Source organism: Carcharodon carcharias, chromosome 35, assembly GCF_017639515.1.
Source record: "Carcharodon carcharias isolate sCarCar2 chromosome 35, sCarCar2.pri, whole genome shotgun sequence".
Classification (NCBI taxonomy): domain Eukaryota; kingdom Metazoa; phylum Chordata; class Chondrichthyes; order Lamniformes; family Lamnidae; genus Carcharodon; species Carcharodon carcharias.
Window position 1 is genome coordinate 5,438,144 of NC_054501.1, and position 22,236 is coordinate 5,460,379.

At 56.2% G+C, this 22,236-nt stretch overlaps 1 protein-coding gene across 2 annotated transcripts in view; it reads right to left on the bottom strand.

Annotated features, from left to right (window-relative positions):
- otud5a (OTU deubiquitinase 5a) overlaps window positions 1-22,236 on the bottom strand; it is a 103,937-nt gene that overhangs the window by 63,959 nt on the left and 17,742 nt on the right. The window contains exon 2 of one of the 2 annotated variants that reach the window (XM_041179577.1): window positions 15-105. In XM_041179577.1, coding sequence (XP_041035511.1) covers window positions 15-51 — 37 coding nt within the window. In that variant the 5' untranslated portion in view covers window positions 52-105. The remainder of the gene's footprint in view (window positions 1-14; window positions 106-22,236) is intronic. The other variant, XM_041179578.1, reaches the window with a different exon arrangement.

Below are 22,236 nucleotides of genomic sequence, written 5' to 3' on the forward strand. Positions count from 1 at the left end.
TGGCATGAACTCACCGACTGCTCGGAAAAGGCAGGCACCGTCCTCCTTCATCTTCTTGATGACGAAGCCTTTTTTCTCGCTGAGGGCCTTCTCGAACCAGTGCTCCTGCTGCAGAGGAAGGGGAGAGGGGGAGGGGAGGGGGAGAGGGGGGAGGAGAGGGGCGGGGGAGGGAGGTTACGGCAACAGATCAGTCACTCGGTAACAAGGCGGCAAAACCCTCCCCGAAGGCAAATGCTGAATCTGCATCCACCCCCTCGCCCCGATTCGGCAGCTCACCCCCAATCCTCATCGCCGGCTTGTATTCACGTCCCCTTTGCTCCTTTTCTCAACCTCTTTAAATCTGTGTCTCCTTCCCCCACCTCTGGTTACCGACCCCCTCCCACCACTGGAAACAGCCTCTCCTTAGTTACTCGATCGAGACCCCCACCCCTCGTGATTTTGAACCCCCCTTCGATTCAATCTCCCCCTTAGCCTTCTCCGCTCTGGAGGAGAACAATCCCGGCTTCTCCGCATGACCGCGATCCCCCAGTTTGCCCGGCTGGCGCCCTTCACCGACAGGCAAGATGCCCAGAACCTGATGCCATACGCCAGAGCCTCGAGTTTTATAGAGAGTTAACAGGTCTGCCTGGTCTCGGAACCTTACCCCTGCATTTATAAAGCCCAGGGTCCGAGAGGCGTTAAAACACAAGGTGCGCGTTTAGAAACGCTCTTCATGACCCTCAGACGCCGCTGGGCGCCTCACGCAGAGATTTGAAATGTAGTCACCACACAGTGAATTCTCACTAAGGGCTGGGCAATGAAGGATGCTAACAGCGGGGAGATTCTCACCCACCAGGGTCCTGGGGCCAATATTCATTCCTCAGCTGACGGCGCTTTACACAGATGACCGGGGTCATTTATCAAGTCGCGGTTGGTGGGATCTTGCTGTGCGCGGATTGAACGCCACACATTTCTGACATTACGCCAGCGGCCCACACTCCAACGCAGTTTGGTCAGCTGTGGTACGCTTTGGGACCAGCCGTTCGCTCCTCACCTCTGCAACACCCAACCCACCACCCCGAGCCCACCTTCCGGCGCCACCCCTCCCCACCCCGCACGCTCATGAGCGTGCCCGAGTGCACACGGGTACACATGTGTGTGTGTGTGTATACACGTTTTGGGAATCGCACCCTCCAGCAAGAGCTACGTGATTGGCACAATCCATTGACTTCCACCACCACCACCCCCCCCCAACCTCTGCCGTCTCCGTTGGTCACACCCACTCCCCCTCTAGAGAAGCCACCAATCAGCCACCTCGCCCGCGAGAGGCAGAGGGGGTATCAGAGGTCGAAGGTCGAATGGATACTAGCCCCATCTAGTGGCGTTAGCTTTGGCATCAGAGAGCGACAGCTGGGCTGCAGCACACTCTGCTGGCCACTCACTGCCCACACACCCAATCAAACCAGAGCTCTTCACTTCGAAAAATCAAACCCCAAACCGTGGCTCAACTCGCAGCTAGCCAGGCCCAGGCGGAAGTGCTGAGGGGGAGCTGGCCTCCTCCCCAAACCCCCAACACCCCACCCTGCTCTCCAGCCACCCCTGCCCCATCTCGGAGCAACACCCAGCGTGCCACAACTCAGCCAAGTGCTTCTGATAGTGTGGGCACCGCTGGCAGGCACGGCTTGGTTATCACAGAGAGCGTGGGAGCTTGGGGGCGCATTGGAGGAGCACAGAGATCTTGGAGGGTTGTAGGAGGTTACAGAGATAGGGAGGGCTGTAGGGGCTGGAGGTGGTTTCAGAGATAAGGAGGGGTGTAGGGGCTGGAGGAGGTTTCAGAGATAGGGAGGGGTGTAGGGGCTGGAGGAGGTTACAGAGACAGGGAGGGTTGTAGGGGCTGGAGGTGGTTTCAGAGATAGGGAGGGTTGTAGGGGCTGGAGGAGGTTTCAGAGATAGGGAGGGTTGTAGGGGCTGGAGGAGGTTTCAGAGATAGGGAGGGGTGTAGGGGCTGGAGGAGGTTACAGAGATAGGGAGGGTTGTAGAGGCTGGAGGAGGTTACAGAGATAGGGAGGGTTGTAGAGGCTGGAGGAGGTTACAGAGAAAGGGAGGGTTGTAGGGGTTGGAGGAGGTTACTGAGATAGGGAGGGGTGTAGGGGCTGGAGGAGGTTACAGAGATAGGGAGGTTTGTCGGTGCTGGAGGAAGTTATAGAGATAGGGAGGGTTGTAGGGGCTGGAGGAGGTTACAGAGATAGGGAGGGGTGTGAGGGCTGGAGGAGGTTACAGAGAAAGGGAAGGTTGGAGGAGGTTACAGAGAAAGGGAGGGTTGTAGGGGTTGGAGGAGGTTACAGAGATAGGGAGGGTTGTAGGGGCTGGAGGAGGTTACAGTGATAGGGAGGGGTGTAGAGGCTGGAGGAGGTTACAGAGATAGGGAGGGTTGTAGGGGCTGGAGGAGGTTACAGAGAAAGGGAGGGTTGTAGGAGGTTACTGAGATAGGGAGGGGTGTAGGGGCTGGAGGAGGTTACAGAGATAGGGAGGGTTGTAGGTGCTGGAGGAGGTTACAGAGATAGGGAGGGTTGTCGGTGCTGGAGGGGGTTACAGAGATTGGGAGGGTTGTCAGTGCTGGAGGAGGTTACAGAGATTGGGAGGGTTGTCGGTGCTGGAGGAGGTTACAGGGATATGGAGGGTTGCCGGGACTGGAGGAGGTTACAGAGATTGGGAGGGTTGTCGGTGCTGGAGGAGGTTACAGAGATAGGGAGGGGTATAGGGGCTGGAGGAGGTTACAGAGATTGGGAGGGTTGTCGGTGCTGGAGGAGGTTACAGAGGAAGGGGTGTCAAATGACACACAGGTTGTGAACGACGTGGTTGAACCCAGACAGGGATGGGTTTACTCGCCTGGGAACAGAGTCAACGGCGGGGACTGATGAAAATAGCTTCATTCTGTGCAATATACAACCCAAGACCAACACGCGGACCAGCACTCCCATATTAACCTCAGTACCTGACATTGACAGTATAACAGCTTGACAGCAGCAGACATGTAGTTCACCAAGGATGGTCATTACAGGCAGACGCCTCCAACTCAATGTCGATTAGATCCCAGTCTGTAACTCACTCCCGGGTATCTGTTATTCTATATATAAACCCCCCCTGAACCCCTCGATTAGATTCCAGTCTGTAACTCACTCCCGGGTATCTGTTATTCTATATATAAACCGCCCCAAACCCTCGATTAGATTCCAGTCTATAACTCACTCCCGCGTATCTGTTATTCTATATATAAACCCCCCCGAACCCCTGGATTAGATTCCAGTCTGTAACTCACTCCCGCGTATCTGTTATTCTACATATAAACCCCCCCGAGCCCCTGGATTAGATTCCAGTCTGTAACTCACTCCCGGGTATCTGTTATTCTGTGTATAAACCACCCTGAACACCTTGATTAGATTCCAGTCTGTAACTCACTGCCGGGTATCTGTTATCCTGTATATAAACCACCTGAACCACTCGATTAGATTCCAGCCGGTAACTCACTCCCGGGTATCTGTTATTCTATATATTACCCCCCTCGAAACCCTCAATTAGATTCCAGTCTGTAACGCACTCCCGGGTATCTGTTATTCGAGATATATATAAACCCCCCAAAACCCTTGATTAGATTCCAGTCTGTAACTCACTCCCGGGTACCTGTTATTCTGTATATAAACGTCCCCGAACCCCTCGATAAAATTCCAGTCTGTAACTCATTCCCGGGTACCTGTTATTCTGTATATAAACGTCCCCGAACCCCTCGATAAGATTCCAGTCTGTAACTCACTCCCGGGTATCTGTTATTCTATATATAAACCACCCCGAACCCCTGGATTAGATTCCAGTCCGTAACTCACTCCCGGGCATCTGTTATTCTATATATTACCCCCCGAACCCCTCGATTAGATTCCAGCCTGTAACGCACTCCCGGGTATCTGTTATTCTATTCTATATATAAACCCCTGAACCCCTCGATTAGATTCAAACTGTAACTCACTCCCGGTTATCTGTTATTCTATATGTAAACCACCCTGAACACCTCGATGAGATTCCAGTCTGTAACTCACTCCCGGGTATTTGTTATTCCATATATAAACCCCCCAAACCCCCTTGATTAGATTCCAGTCTGTAACTCACTCCCGGGTATTTGTTATTCTATAGATAAACCACCCTGAACCCCTTGATTAGATTCCAGTGTGTAACTCACTCCCGGGTATCTGTTATTCTATACATAAACTACCCCGAACCCCTCAATGAGATTCCAGTCTGTAACTCACTCCCAGGTATCTGTTATTCTATATATAAACCACCCGAACCCCTTGATTAGATTTCAGTCGGTAACTCACTCCCGGGTATCTGTAATACTATTTTTTAAAATTCATTTATGGGGTGTGGGCATCGCTCGCTAAGCCAGCATTTATTGCCCTTGTTCAGAGGGCATTTAAGAGACGACCACATCGCTGTGGAGTCACATGTAGACCAGGCCGGGTAAGGAGGACAGGTTTCCTTCCCTAAAGGGACATTAGTGAACCAGATGGGTTTTTACAACAATCGACAATAGTTTCATCGTCACCATTAGACTTTTAATTCCAGGATTTTACTGAATTCAAATTCCACCATCAGCCGTGATGGGCTTCATTCCCGGGTACCCAGAACATTACCCTGGGTCTCTCGATTACTAGTCCAATAGCTATGTTATAGTCACCTCTGTAACGTTGGGGACAGGCCAACTAAACTGCGCACAGCAAGATCCCACTAATCGGCATGTGATAATGACGCAAACCATCTATTATTTGTCACCTCGCTTGATGGAAAAAAACTGTCCCCAAGGTATTGAGGAGAAGTCGGCCTGACACCCAAACACCAGCCTTTTCTTCTAACTTGTGACTGTGGGATCTTTCACCCCCATCGGGAGAACAGACAGGAACCTCAAGTTTAACGTCTCCGCTAAACCCTTCCCCTCCGACAGCCCGGCGCTCCCTCGGCACCGACCCTCCGACAGCCCGGCGCTCCCTCGGCACCGACCCTCCGACAGCCCGGCGCTCCCTCGGCACCGACCCTCCGACAGCCCGGCGCTCCCTCGGCACCGACCCTCCGACAGCCCGGCGCTCCCTCGGCACCGACCCTCCGACAGCCCGGCGCTCCCTCGGCACCGACCCTCCGACAGCCCGGCGCTCTCTCGGCACCGACCCTCCGACAGCCCGGCGCTCCCTCGGCACCGACCCTCCGACAGCCCGGCGCTCCCTCGGCACCGACCCTCCGACAGCCCGGCGCTCCCTCGGCACCGACCCTCCGACAGCCCGGCGCTCCCTCGGCACCGACCCTCCGACAGCCCGGCGCTCCCTCGGCACCGACCCTCCGACAGCCCGGCGGTCCCTCGGCACCGACCCTCCGACAGCCCGGCGCTCCCTCGGCACCGACCCTCCGACAGCGCGGCGCTCCCTCGGCACCGACCCTCCGACAGCGCGGCGCTCCCTCGGCACCGACCCTCCGACAGCGCGGCGCTCCCTCGGCACCGACCCTCCGACAGCGCGGCGCTCCCTCGGCACCGACCCTCCGACAGCGCGGCGCTCCCTCGGCACCGACCCTCCGACAGCGCGGCGCTCCCTCGGCACCGACCCTCCCGCAGTGCGGCGCTCCCTCGGCACCGACCCTCCGACAGCGCGGCGCTCCCTCGGCACCGACCCTCCCGCAGTGCGGCGCTCCCTCGGCACTGACCCTCTGACAGCATGGCACCCCGTCAGATTACATATATAATCTGCACAATGAGATATCTAACTCCCAGATTAGATTACCTATATAACATTTCCTGGATCAGATTACACGTAATGTATATATTGGGATATGTAACCCCTGGATTACATTATCTACATAACATATACTCCCTGGATTAGACTACATATATAATCCATGCATGGAGATATCTAACACCATGGATAATTTCGCATATACTATGCGTACATTGAGATATCTACCCCCTCAGATCAAGTGAGATATATAATCCATATATTGAGATAACTAAGAGCCTCGACCAGATTGCATATATAATCCACACACTGAGATAACTAACCTCTGGATCAGATTACACATATAATCCATAGATCGAAATATGCATCTCCCCCGATCAGGTAATTTATATAATCCATACATTTGAGGTGTCTAACGGCCTGGACCATACTTTGACATGTCGAAATCCCTGGATCAGGTTACACATATAATCCAAACATTGAGATATCTAACCTCCCCTCCATTAGACCAGCCTTATAATATGTAGCCCTATATCAGACTACATATACGTTCCATGCATTGAGATATCTATCCACGATCAGGTAACACGTATAATCCAGACATTGAGGTATCTAACCCCGATCAGATGACATATAAAAAATCCATACATTGAAATACCTAACCCTCTGGATTAGACTACAAATATGATGCAAACATTGAGATATCTAATCCACCTCAATTTGATCACCTATTATAGCCCCTGAATTATACCACCTATATAAAACCATGGATTGGATTGCCTATACAACAAATATAGGCCCTGGATTAGAGTAAAAAATATAGCCCCAGGATTAGATCATCTAGATAACACATATAGGCCCTGTATTAGGCCACCTATATTATACATATAAAATCAAGGATTAGATCTATGTAACATATATAGCGCCAGGATTAGACAATTTATTTCACATATATAGCCCCAGGATTAGACCATAAATATAATACATCTAAAACCATGGATTAGGCCACCTATATAAAATATGTAGCCCCAGGATTAGACCACCAAAATAGCGCCTGGATCAGAGCGCCCCATAGAGCGCCTGGATCAGAGCGCCCCACAGAGCGCCTGGATCAGAGCGCCCCACAGAGCGCCTGGATCAGAGCGCCCCACAGAGCGCCTGGATCAGAGCGCCCCACAGAGCGCCTGGATCAGAGCGCCCCACAGAGCGCCTGGATCAGAGCGCCCCACAGAGCGCCTGGATCAGAGCGCCCCACAGAGCGCCTGGATCAGAGCGCCCCACAGAGCGCCTGGATCAGGGCGCCCCATACAGCCCCTGGATCAGGGCGCCCCATACAGCCCCTGGATCAGGGCGCCCCATACAGCCCCTGGATCAGGGCGCCCCATACAGCCCCTGGATCACGGCGCCCCATACAGCCCCTGGATCACGGCGCCCCATACAGCCCCTGGATCACGGCGCCCCATACAGCCCCTGGATCACGGCGCCCCATACAGCCCCTGGATCACGGCGCCCCATACAGCCCCTGGATCACGGCGCCCCATACAGCCCCTGGATCACGGCGCCCCATACAGCCCCTGGATCACGGCGCCCCATACAGCCCCTGGATCACGGCGCCCCATACAGCCCCTGGATCACGGCGCCCCATACAGCCCCTGGATCACGGCGCCCCATACAGCCCCTGGATCACGGCGCCCCATACAGCCCCTGGATCACGGCGCCCCATACAGCCCCTGGATCACGGCGCCCCATACAGCCCCTGGATCAGTGAGCCCCATACAGCCCCTGGATCACGGCGCCCCATACAGCCCCTGGATCAGAGAGCCCCATACAGCCCCTGGATCAGAGAGCCCCATACAGCCCCTGGATCAGAGAGCCCCATACAGCCCCTGGATCAGAGAGCCCCATACAGCCCCTGGATCAGAGCGCCCCATACAGCCCCTGGATCAGAGCGCCCCATACAGCCCCTGGATCAGAGCGCCCCATACAGCCCCTGGATCAGAGCGCCCCATACAGCCCCTGGATCAGAGCGCCCCATACAGCCCCTGGACCACAGCGCCCCATACAGCCCCTGGATCAGAGCGCCCATACAGAGCCCCTGGATCAGAGCGCCCCACAGAGCCCCTGGATCAGAGCGCCCCATACAGCCCCTGGATCAGAGCGCCCCACAGAGCCCCTGGATCAGAGCGCCCCACAGAGCCCCTGGATCAGAGCGCCCCACAGAGCCCCTGGATCAGAGCGCCCCACAGAGCCCCTGGATCAGAGCGCCCCACAGAGCCCCTGGATCAGAGCGCCCCACAGAGCCCCTGGATCAGAGCGCCCCACAGAGCCCCTGGATCAGAGCGCCCCACAGAGCCCCTGGATCAGAGCGCCCCACAGAGCCCCTGGATCAGAGCGCCCCACAGAGCCCCTGGATCAGAGCGCCCCACAGAGCCCCTGGATCAGAGCGCCCCACAGAGCCCCTGGATCAGAGCGCCCCACAGAGCCCCTGGATCAGAGCGCCCCACAGAGCCCCTGGATCAGAGCGCCCCACAGAGCCCCTGGATCAGAGCGCCCCACAGAGCCCCTGGATCAGAGCGCCCCACAGAGCCCCTGGATCAGAGCGCCCCACAGAGCCCCTGGATCAGAGCGCCCCACAGAGCCCCTGGATCAGAGCGCCCCACAGAGCCCCTGGATCAGAGCGCCCCACAGAGCCCCTGGATCAGAGCGCCCCACAGAGCCCCTGGATCAGAGCGCCCCACAGAGCCCCTGGATCAGAGCGCCCCACAGAGCCCCTGGATCAGAGCGCCCCACAGAGCCCCTGGATCAGAGCGCCCCACAGAGCCCCTGGATCAGAGCGCCCCACAGAGCCCCTGGATCAGAGCGCCCCACAGAGCCCCTGGATCAGAGCGCCCCACAGAGCCCCTGGATCAGAGCGCCCCACAGAGCCCCTGGATCAGAGCGCCCCACAGAGCCCCTGGATCAGAGCGCCCCACAGAGCCCCTGGATCAGAGCGCCCCACAGAGCCCCTGGATCAGAGCGCCCCACAGAGCCCCTGGATCAGAGCGCCCCACAGAGCCCCTGGATCAGAGCGCCCCACAGAGCCCCTGGATCAGAGCGCCCCACAGAGCCCCTGGATCAGAGCGCCCCACAGAGCCCCTGGATCAGAGCGCCCCACAGAGCCCCTGGATCAGAGCGCCCCACAGAGCCCCTGGATCAGAGCGCCCCACAGAGCCCCTGGATCAGAGCGCCCCACAGAGCCCCTGGATCAGAGCGCCCCACAGAGCCCCTGGATCAGAGCGCCCCACAGAGCCCCTGGATCAGAGCGCCCCACAGAGCCCCTGGATCAGAGCGCCCCACAGAGCCCCTGGATCAGAGCGCCCCACAGAGCCCCTGGATCAGAGCGCCCCACAGAGCCCCTGGATCAGAGCGCCCCACAGAGCCCCTGGATCAGAGCGCCCCACAGAGCCCCTGGATCAGAGCGCCCCACAGAGCCCCTGGATCAGAGCACCCCACAGAGCCCCTGGATCAGAGCACCCCACAGAGCCCCTGGATCAGAGCACCCCACAGAGCCCCTGGATCAGAGCACCCCACAGAGCCCCTGGATCAGAGCACCCCACAGAGCCCCTGGATCAGAGCACCCCACAGAGCCCCTGGATCAGAGCACCCCACAGAGCCCCTGGATCAGAGCGCCCCACAGAGCCCCTGGATCAGAGCGCCCCACAGAGCCCCTGGATCAGAGCGCCCCACAGAGCCCCTGGATCAGAGCGCCCCACAGAGCCCCTGGAACAGAGCGCCCCACAGAGCGCCTGGATCACAGCGCCCCACAGAGCGCCTGGATCACAGCGCCCCATACAGCCCCTGGATCACAGCGCCCCATACAGCCCCTGGATCACAGCGCCCCATACAGCCCCTGGATCACAGCGCCCCATACAGCCCCTGGATCACAGCGCCCCATACAGCCCCTGGATCACAGCGCCCCATACAGCCCCTGGATCACAGCGCCCCATACAGCCCCTGGATCACAGCGCCCCATACAGCCCCTGGATCACAGCGCCCCATACAGCCCCTGGATCACAGCGCCCCATACAGCCCCTGGATCACAGCGCCCCATACAGCCCCTGGATCACAGCGCCCCATACAGCCCCTGGATCACAGCGCCCCATACAGCCCCTGGATCACAGCGCCCCATACAGCCCTGGATCACAGCGCCCCATACAGCCCCTGGATCACAGCGCCCCATACAGCCCCTGGATCACAGCGCCCCATACAGCCCCTGGATCACAGCGCCCCATACAGCCCCTGGATCACAGCGCCCCATACAGCCCCTGGATCACAGCGCCCCATACAGCCCCTGGATCACAGCGCCCCATACAGCCCCTGGATCACAGCGCCCCATACAGCCCCTGGATCACAGCGCCCCATACAGCCCCTGGATCACAGCGCCCCATACAGCCCCTGGATCACAGCGCCCCATACAGCCCCTGGATCACAGCGCCCCATACAGCCCCTGGATCACAGCGCCCCATACAGCCCCTGGATCACAGCGCCCCATACAGCCCCTGGATCACAGCGCCCCATACAGCCCCTGGATCACAGCGCCCCATACAGCCCCTGGATCACAGCGCCCCATACAGCCCCTGGATCACAGCGCCCCATACAGCCCCTGGATCACAGCGCCCCATACAGCCCCTGGATCACAGCGCCCCATACAGCCCTGGATCACAGCGCCCCATACAGCCCCTGGATCACAGCGCCCCATACAGCCCCTGGATCACAGCGCCCCATACAGCCCCTGGATCACAGCGCCCCATACAGCCCCTGGATCACAGCGCCCCATACAGCCCCTGGATCACAGCGCCCCATACAGCCCCTGGATCACAGCGCCCCATACAGCCCCTGGATCACAGCGCCCCATACAGCCCCTGGATCACAGCGCCCCATACAGCCCCTGGATCACAGCGCCCCATACAGCCCCTGGATCACAGCGCCCCATACAGCCCCTGGATCACAGCGCCCCATACAGCCCCTGGATCACAGCGCCCCATACAGCCCCTGGATCACAGCGCCCCATACAGCCCCTGGATCACAGCGCCCCATACAGCCCCTGGATCACAGCGCCCCATACAGCCCCTGGATCACAGCGCCCCATACAGCCCCTGGATCACAGCGCCCCATACAGCCCCTGGATCACAGCGCCCCATACAGCCCCTGGATCACAGCGCCCCATACAGCCCCTGGATCACAGCGCCCCATACAGCCCCTGGATCACAGCGCCCCATACAGCCCCTGGATCACAGCGCCCCATACAGCCCCTGGATCACAGCGCCCCATACAGCCCCTGGATCACAGCGCCCCATACAGCCCCTGGATCACAGCGCCCCATACAGCCCCTGGATCACAGCGCCCCATACAGCCCCTGGATCACAGCGCCCCATACAGCCCCTGGATCACAGCGCCCCATACAGCCCCTGGATCACAGCGCCCCATACAGCCCCTGGATCACAGCGCCCCATACAGCCCCTGGATCACAGCGCCCCATACAGCCCCTGGATCACAGCGCCCCATACAGCCCCTGGATCACAGCGCCCCATACAGCCCCTGGATCACAGCGCCCCATACAGCCCCTGGATCACAGCGCCCCATACAGCCCCTGGATCACAGCGCCCCATACAGCCCCTGGATCACAGCGCCCCATACAGCCCCTGGATCACAGCGCCCCATACAGCCCCTGGATCACAGCGCCCCATACAGCCCCTGGATCACAGCGCCCCATACAGCCCCTGGATCACAGCGCCCCATACAGCCCCTGGATCACAGCGCCCCATACAGCCCCTGGATCACAGCGCCCCATACAGCCCCTGGATCACAGCGCCCCATACAGCCCCTGGATCACAGCGCCCCATACAGCCCCTGGATCACAGCGCCCCATACAGCCCCTGGATCACAGCGCCCCATACAGCCCCTGGATCACAGCGCCCCATACAGCCCCTGGATCACAGCGCCCCATACAGCCCCTGGATCACAGCGCCCCATACAGCCCCTGGATCACAGCGCCCCATACAGCCCCTGGATCAGAGCACCCCATAGAGCCCCTGGATCAGAGCACCCCATAGAGCCCCCGGATCAGACCGCCCATACAGCACCTGGATCAGACCGCCCATACAGCACCTGGATTAGACCACCTATATAACACCTGGATTAGACCACCTACATAACACCTGGATTAGACCACCTACATAGCACCTGGATTAGACCACCACATAGCACCTGGATTAGACCACCTATATAGCACCTGGATTAGACCACCTATATAGCACCTGGATTAGACCACCTATATTGCACCTGGATTAGACCACCTATATAGCACCTGGATTAGACCACCTATATAGCACCTGGATTAGACCACCTACATAGCACCTGGATTAGACCACCTATATAACATATATAGTCCCAGGATTAGACCACCTTTATAACCCCTCGATTAGACCACCAATATTTATACAGTCCCACAATTAGAGCACCTATATAACCCTTGGATTAGACCACCAACATAACATATATGATGCCTGGATTAAACCAACTATATAGACATATAGCCCCAGGATTAGACCACCTATATAACATATATAGTCCCAGGATTAGACCACCTATATGATATATATAGCCCCAGGATTAGACCACCAATATAGCATCTGGATTAGACCACCAAAATAACATATATTAGTCCCAGGATGAGACCACCTAAATAGCACCTGGATTAGACCGCCTATATAATATATATAGTCCCTGGATCAGACCACCTATATAACCTACGCGGCCCCAGGATCAGACCAACCTACGCGGCCCCAGGATCAGACCAACCTACGCGGCCCCAGGATCAGACCAACCTACGCGGCCCCAGGATCAGACCAACCTACGCGGCCCCAGGATCAGACCAACCTACGCGGCCCAGGATCAGACCAACCTACGCGGCCCCAGGATCAGACCAACCTACGCGGCCCCAGGATCAGACCAACCTACGCGGCCCAGGATCAGACCAACCTACGCGGCCCCAGGATCAGACCAACCTACGCGGCCCCAGGATCAGACCAACCTACGCGGCCCCAGGATCAGACCAACCTACGCGGCCCCAGGATCAGACCAACCTACGCGGCCCCAGGATCAGAACAACCTACGCGGCCCCAGGATCAGAACAACCTACGCGGCCCCAGGATCAGAACAACCTACGCGGCCCCAGGATCAGAACAACCTACGCGGCCCCAGGATCAGAACAACCTACGCGGCCCCAGGATCAGAACAACCTACGCGGCCCCAGGATCAGAACAACCTACGCGGCCCCAGGATCAGAACAACCTACGCGGCCCCAGGATCAGAACAACCTACGCGGCCCCAGGATCAGAACAACCTACGCGGCCCCAGGATCAGAACAACCTACGCGGCCCCAGGATCAGACCAACCTACGCGGCCCCAGGATCAGACCAACCTACGCGGCCCCAGGATCAGACCAACCTACGCGGCCCCAGGATCAGACCAACCTACGCGGCCCCAGGATCAGACCAACCTACGCGGCCCCAGGATCAGACCAACCTACGTGGCCCCAGGATCAGACCAACCTACGCGGCCCCAGGATCAGACCAACCTACGCGGCCCCAGGATCAGACCAACCTACGCGGCCCCAGGATCAGACCAACCTACGCGGCCCCAGGATCAGACCAACCTACGCGGCCCCAGGATCAGACCAACCTACGCGGCCCCAGGATCAGACCAACCTACGCGGCCCCAGGATCAGACCAACCTACGCGGCCCCAGGATCAGACCAACCTACGCGGCCCCAGGATTAGACCACCTATACGGCCCCAGGATTAGACCACCTATACGGCCCTAGGATTAGACCACCTATACGGCCCCAGGATTAGACCACCTATACGGCCCCAGGATTAGACCACCTATACGGCCCCAGGATTAGACCACCTATACGGCCCCAGGATTAGACCACCTATACAACATATGTAGTCCAAGGATTAGACCACCTATATAACCCCTGGATTAGACCACCTATATAACCCCTGGATTAGACCACCTATATAACATATATTAGTCCCAGGATTGGACCACCTATATAACCACTGGGTTAGTCCACCCATATAACATATATAACGCCTGGATTAGACCTCCCATATAACATATATAGTCACAGAGTTATACCACCTAGACAACCCTAGGATCAGACCACCTATATAACATATTAGCTCCAGGATTAGACCACCTATATAACCACTGGATTAGACCACCTTTACAGCCCCAGGATTAGACCACTTATATAGCCCCAGGATTAGACCACTTATATAGCCCCAGGATTAGACCACCTATATAGCCCCAGGATTAGACCACCTATATAGCCCCAGGATTAGACCACTTATATAGCCCCAGGATTAGACCACCTATACAGCCCCAGGATTAGACCACCTATACAGCCCCAGGGTTAGACCACCTATACAGCCCCAGGGTTAGACCACCTATACAGCCCCAGGGTTAGACCACCTATACAGCCCCAGGGTTAGACCACCTATACAGCCCCAGGGTTAGACCACCTATACAGCCCCAGGGTTAGACCACCTATACAGCCCCAGGGTTAGACCACCTATACAGCCCCAGGGTTAGACCACCTATACAGCCCCAGGGTTAGACCACCTATACAGCCCCAGGGTTAGACCACCTATACAGCCCCAGGGTTAGACCACCTATACAGCCCCAGGGTTAGACCACCTATACAGCCCCAGGGTTAGACCACCTATACAGCCCCAGGGTTAGACCACCTATACAGCCCCAGGGTTAGACCACCTATACAGCCCCAGGGTTAGACCACCTATACAGCCCCAGGGTTAGACCACCTATACAGCCCCAGGGTTAGACCACTTATATAGCCCCAGGATTAGACCACTTATATAGCCCCAGGATTAGATCACCTATATAACATATATAGATCCTGGATTAGAACACCTATATAACATATATAGTCCCAGAGTTAGACCACCTATACAACCCTAGGATTAGACCACCAATACAACATATATGACGCCTGGATTAGACCAACTATATAACATATATATCCCCAAGATTATACCACCTATATGACATATATAATCCCAGGATTAGACCACCTATATAACCCCAGGATTAGACCACCTATATAGCATATATAACACCCGAATTAGACAACTAAATAGTCCCAAGATTAGACAGCTAATATGACATATAGTCCCAAGATTAGACCACCTATATAACATATTATAGTCCCAGGATTAGACCACTTATATAACCCCAGGATTAGACCACCCATATAACAAAAATGACACCTGGATTAGACCAACTATATAACCCCAGGATTAGACCACCTATATAGCATATATAACACCCAAATTAGACAACGAAATAGTCCCAAGATTAGACAGCTAATATGACATATAGTCCCAAGATTAGACCACCTATATAACATATTATAGTCCCAGGATTAGACCACCCACACAGCACCTGGATTAGACCACCCATATAACAAAAATGACGCCTGGATTAGACCAACTATATAACACAGAGCCCCTGGATCAGACCGCCCATACAGCTCCTGGATCAAACCGCGCATATAGCACCTGGATTAGACTATAGATATAACATATATGGCCCCTGGATTAGACCACCCACATGGCCCCTGGATTAGACCACCCACATGGCCCCTGGATTAGACCACCCACATGGCCCCTGGATTAGACCACCCACATGGCCCCTGGATTAGACCACCCACATGGCCCCTGGATTAGACCACCCACATGGCCCCTGGATTAGACCACCCACATGGCCCCTGGATTAGACCACCCACATGGCCCCTGGATTAGACCACCCACATGGCCCCTGGATTAGACCACCCACATGGCCCCTGGATTAGACCACCCACATGGCCCCTGGATTAGACCACCCACATGGCCCCTGGATTAGACCACCCACATGGCCCCTGGATTAGACCACCCACATGGCCCCTGGATTAGACCACCCACATGGCACCTGGATTAGACCACCCACATGGCACCTGGATTAGACCACCCACATGGCACCTGGATTAGACCACCCACATGGCACCTGGATTAGACCACCCACATAGCACCTGGATTAGACCACCCATATGGCACCTGGATTAGACCACCCATATAGCACCTGGATTAGACCACCCATATAGCACCTGGATTAGACCACGCATATAGCACCTGGATTAGACCACCTAAATAGCACCTGGATTAGACCACCCATATAGCACCTGGATTAGACCACCCAAATAGCACCTGGATTAGACCAGCTATATAGCACCTGGTTTAGACCACCTACATAGCACCTGGATTAGACCACCTACATAGCACCTGGATTAGACCACCTACATAGCACCTGGATTAGACCACCTACATAGCACCTGGATTAGACCACCTACATAGCACCTGGATTAGACCACCTACATAGCACCTGGATTAGACCACCTACATAGCACCTGGATTAGACCACCTACATAGCACCTGGATTAGACCACCTACATAGCACCTGGATTAGACCACCTATATAGCACCTGGATTAGACCACCTATATAGCACCTGGATTAGACCACCTATATAGCACCTGGATTAGACCACCTATATAGCACCTGGATTAGACCACCCACATGGCACCTGGATTAGACCACCCACATGGCACCTGGATTAGACCACCCATATAGCACCTGGATTAGACCACCCATATAGCACCTGGATTAGACCACCCATATAGCACCTGGATTAGACCACCCATATAGCACCTGGATTAGACCACCTAAATAGCACCTGGATTAGACCACCCATATAGCACCTGGATTAGACCACCCATATAGCACCTGGATTAGACCAGCTATATAGCACCTGGATTAGACCAGCTATATAGCACCTGGATTAGACCAGCTATATAGCACCTGGATTAGACCACCTACATAGCACCTGGATTAGACCACCTACATAGCACCTGGATTAGACCACCTACATAGCACCTGGATTAGACCACCTACATAGCACCTGGATTAGACCACCTAAATAGCACCTGAATTAGACCACCCATATAGCACCTGGATTAGACCACCCATATAGCACCTGGATTAGACCACCTACATAGCACCTGGATTAGACCACCTACATAGCACCTGGATTAGACCACCTACATAGCACCTGGATTAGACCACCTACATAGCACCTGGATTAGACCACCTACATAGCACCTGGATTAGACCACCTACATAGCACCTGGATTAGACCACCTACATAGCACCTGGATTAGACCACCTACATAGCACCTGGATTAGACCACCTACATAGCACCTGGATTAGACCACCTACATAGCACCTGGATTAGACCACCTACATAGCACCTGGATTAGACCACCTACATAGCACCTGGATTAGACCACCTACATAGCACCTGGATTAGACCACCTATATAGCACCTGGATTAGACCACCTATATAGCACCTGGATTAGACCACCTATATAGCACCTGGATTAGACCACCTATATAGCACCTGGATTAGACCACCTATATAGCACCTGGATTAGACCACCTATATAGCACCTGGATTAGACCACCTATATAGCACCTGGATTAGACCACCTATATAGCACCTGGATTAGACCACCTATATAGCACCTGGATTAGACCACCTATATAGCACCTGGATTAGACCACCTATATAGCACCTGGATTAGACCACCTATATAGCACCTGGATTAGACCACCTATATAGCACCTGGATTAGACCACCTATATAGCACCTGCATTAGACCACCTATATAGCACCTGCATTAGACCACCTATATAACATATATAGTCCCAGGATTAGACCATCTTTATAACCGCTGGAATAGAACACCTATATAAATTATACAGTCCCACGGTTAGACCACCTATATAACCCTCGGATTAGACCACCAACATAACATATATGATGCCTGGATTAAACCAACTATATACATATATAGCCCCAGGATTAGACCACCTAATTGATATATATAGCCCCCGGATTAGAACACCAATATAGCATCTGGATTAGACCACCTATATAACATATATTAGTCCCAAGATTAGACCACCTAAATAGCACCTCGATTAGACCACCTATATAATAAATATAGTCCCAGGATTAGGCCAACTTTATAACCCCAGCATCAGACCACCTATACGGCCCCAGCATCAGACCACCTATACGGCCCCAGCATCAGACCACCTATACGGCCCCAGCATCAGACCACCTATACGGCCCCAGCATCAGACCACCTATACGGCCCCAGCATCAGACCACCTATACGGCCCCAGCATCAGACCACCTATACGGCCCCAGCATCAGACCACCTATACGGCCCCAGCATCAGACCACCTATACGGCCCCAGCATCAGACCACCTATACGGCCCCAGCATCAGACCACCTATACGGCCCCAGCATCAGACCACCTATACGGCCCCAGCATCAGACCACCTATACGGCCCCAGCATCAGACCACCTATACGGCCCCAGCATCAGACCACCTATACGGCCCCAGCATCAGACCACCTATACGGCCCCAGCATCAGACCACCTATACGGCCCCAGCATCAGACCACCTATACGGCCCCAGCATCAGACCACCTATACGGCCCCAGCATCAGACCACCTATACGGCCCCAGCATCAGACCACCTATACGGCCCCAGCATCAGACCACCTATACTGCCCCAGCATCAGACCCACCTATACGGCCCCAGCATCAGACCCACCTATACGGCCCCAGGATTACACAACCAGTATAGCCCCAGGATTAGACCACCTGTATAACATATATAACACCCGAATTAGACCAACTAAATAGTCCCAAAATTAGACAGCCAATATGACATAGTCCCAGGATTAAACCACTGAAAAAACATATATAGTCCCAGGGTTAGACCACCTATACAAACCCAGGATTAGACCACCTATATAACATACATTAGTCCCAGGATTAGACCACCTATATAACCACTGGATTAGACCACCCATATAACATATAACATGCCTGGATTAGACCACCAATATAACATATATAGTGTCAGAGTTAGACCACCTATACGACCCTAGGATTAGACCACCAATACAACATATATGACACCTGGATTAGACCAAGTTTATAACATATATATCCCCAAGATTATACCGCCTATGTGACATATATAGTCCCAGGATTAGACCACCTATATAACTCCAGGATTAGACCACCTATATAACATATATAACACGCGAATTAGGCAACTAAATAGTCCCAAGATTAGACAGCTAATATGACATAATCCCAGGATTAGACCACCTATATAACATATATCGGCCCCAGGGTCGGACCACGCTACACGGCCCCAGGGTCGGACCACGCTACACGGCCCCAGGGTCGGACCACGCTACACGGCCCCAGGGTCGGACCACGCTACACGGCCCCAGGGTCGGACCACGCTACACGGCCCCAGGGTCGGACCACGCTACACGGCCCCAGGGTCGGACCACGCTACACGGCCCCAGGGTCGGACCACGCTACACGGCCCCAGGGTCGGACCACGCTACACGGCCCCAGGGTCGGACCACGCTACACGGCCCCAGGGTCGGACCACGCTACACGGCCCCAGGGTCGGACCACGCTACACGGCCCCAGGGTCGGACCACGCTACACGGCCCCAGGGTCGGACCACGCTACACGGCCCCAGGGTCGGACCACGCTACACGGCCCCAGGGTCGGACCACGCTACACGGCCCCAGGGTCGGACCACGCTACACGGCCCCAGGGTCGGACCACGCTACACGGCCCCAGGGTCGGACCACGCTACACGGCCCCAGGGTCGGACCACGCTACACGGCCCCAGGGTCGGACCACGCTACACGGCCCCAGGGTCGGACCACGCTACACGGCCCCAGGGTCGGACCACGCTACACGGCCCCAGGGTCGGACCACGCTACACGGCCCCAGGGTCGGACCACGCTACACGGCCCCAGGGTCGGACCACGCTACACGGCCCCAGGGTCGGACCACGCTACACGGCCCCAGGGTCGGACCACGCTACACGGCCCCAGGGTCGGACCACGCTACACGGCCCCAGGGTCGGACCACGCTACACGGCCCCAGGGTCGGACCACCGCTACACGGCCCCAGGGTCGGACCACGCTACACGGCCCCAGGGTCGGACCACGCTACACGGCCCCAGGGTCGGACCACGCTACACGGCCCCAGGGTCGGACCACGCTACACGGCCCCAGGGTCGGACCACGCTACACGGCCCCAGGGTCGGACCACGCTACACGGCCCCAGGGTCGGACCCACGCTACACGGCCCCAGGGTCGGACCACGCTACACGGCCCCAGGGTCGGACCACGCTACACGGCCCCAGGGTCGGACCACGCTACACGGCCCCAGGGTCGGACCACGCTACACGGCCCCAGGGTCGGACCACGCTACACGGCCCCAGGGTCGGACCACGCTACACGGCCCCAGGGTCGGACCACGCTACACGGCCCCAGGGTCGGACCACGCTACACGGCCCCAGGGTCGGACCACGCTACACGGCCCCAGGGTCGGACCACGCTACACGGCCCCAGGGTCGGACCACGCTACACGGCCCCAGGGTCGGACCCACGCTACACGGCCCCAGGGTCGGACCACGCTACACGGCCCCAGGGTCGGACCACGCTACACGGCCCCAGGGTCGGACCACGCTACACGGCCCCAGGGTCGGACCACGCTACACGGCCCCAGGGTCGGACCACGCTACACGGCCCCAGGGTCGGACCAAGCTACACGGCCCCAGGGTCGGACCACGCTACACGGCCCCAGGGTCGGACCAAGCTACACGGCCCCAGGGTCGGACCAAGCTACACGGCCCCAGGGTCGGACCAAGCTACACGGCCCCAGGGTCGGACCAAGCTACAAGGCCCCAGGGTCGGACCAAGCTACAAGGCCCCAGGGTCGGACCAAGCTACACGGCCCCAGGGTCGGACCAAGCTACACGGCCCCAGGGTCGGACCAAGCTACACGGCCCCAGGGTCGGACCAAGCTACACGGCCCCAGGGTCGGACCAAGCTACACGGCCCCAGGGTCGGACCAAGCTACACGGCCCCAGGGTCGGACCAAGCTACACGGCCCCAGGGTCGGACCAAGCTACACGGCCCCAGGGTCGGACCAAGCTACACGGCCCCAGGGTCGGACCAAGCTACACGGCCCCAGGGTCGGACCAAGCTACACGGCCCCAGGGTCGGACCAACCTACACGGCCCCAGGGTCGGACCAACCTACACGGCCCCAGGGTCGGACCAACCTACACGGCCCCAGGGTCGGACCAACCTACACGGCCCCAGGGTCGGACCAACCTACACGGCCCCAGGGTCGGACCAACCTACACGGCCCCAGGGTCGGACCAACCTACACGGCCCCAGGGTCGGACCAACCTACACGGCCCCAGGGTCGGACCAACCTACACGGCCCCAGGGTCGGAACAACCTACACGGCCCCAGGGTCGGAACAACCTACACGGCCCCAGGGTCGGAACAACCTACACGGCCCCAGGGTCGGAACAACCTACACGGCCCCAGGGTCGGAACAACCTACACGGCCCCAGGGTCGGAACAACCTACACGGCCCCAGGGTCGGAACAACCTACACGGCCCCAGGGACAGACCCACATATACGGCCCCATGATCAGACCCACCTATATGGCCCCAACTAAATAGTCCCAAAATTAGACAGCCAATATGACATAGTCCCAGGATTAGACCACCTATATAACATATAAAATCCCGGAGTTAGACCACCTAGACAACCCTAGGATTAGACCACCTATATAACATATATAGTCCCAGAGTTAGACCACCTAGACAACACTAGGATTAGACCACCTATATAACATATTAGCCCCAGGATTAGACCACCTATATAACCACTGGATTAGACCACCCATATAACATATATAACGCCTGGATTAGACGACCTATATAACATATATAGTCCCAGAGTTAGACCACCTATACAACCCTGGAATTAAACCACCTATATAACATACATTAGTCCCAGGATTAGACCACCTATATAACCACTGGATTAGACTACCCGTATAACATATATAACGCCTGGATTAGACCACCTATATAACATATATAGTCCCAAAATTAGACCACCTATACAACCCTAGGATTAGACCACCAATACAACATATATGACGCCTGGATTAGACCAACTATATAACATATAAAGTCCCAGGATTTGACCACCTATATAACATATATAGTCCCAGGATTAGACCACCTATACAATCCTAGGATTAGACCACCAATACAACATATATGACGCTTGGATTAGACCAACCACATAACATATATATCCCCAAGATTATACCACCTATATGACATATATAGTCCCAGGATTAGACCACCTATATAACCCCAGGATTAGACCACCTATATA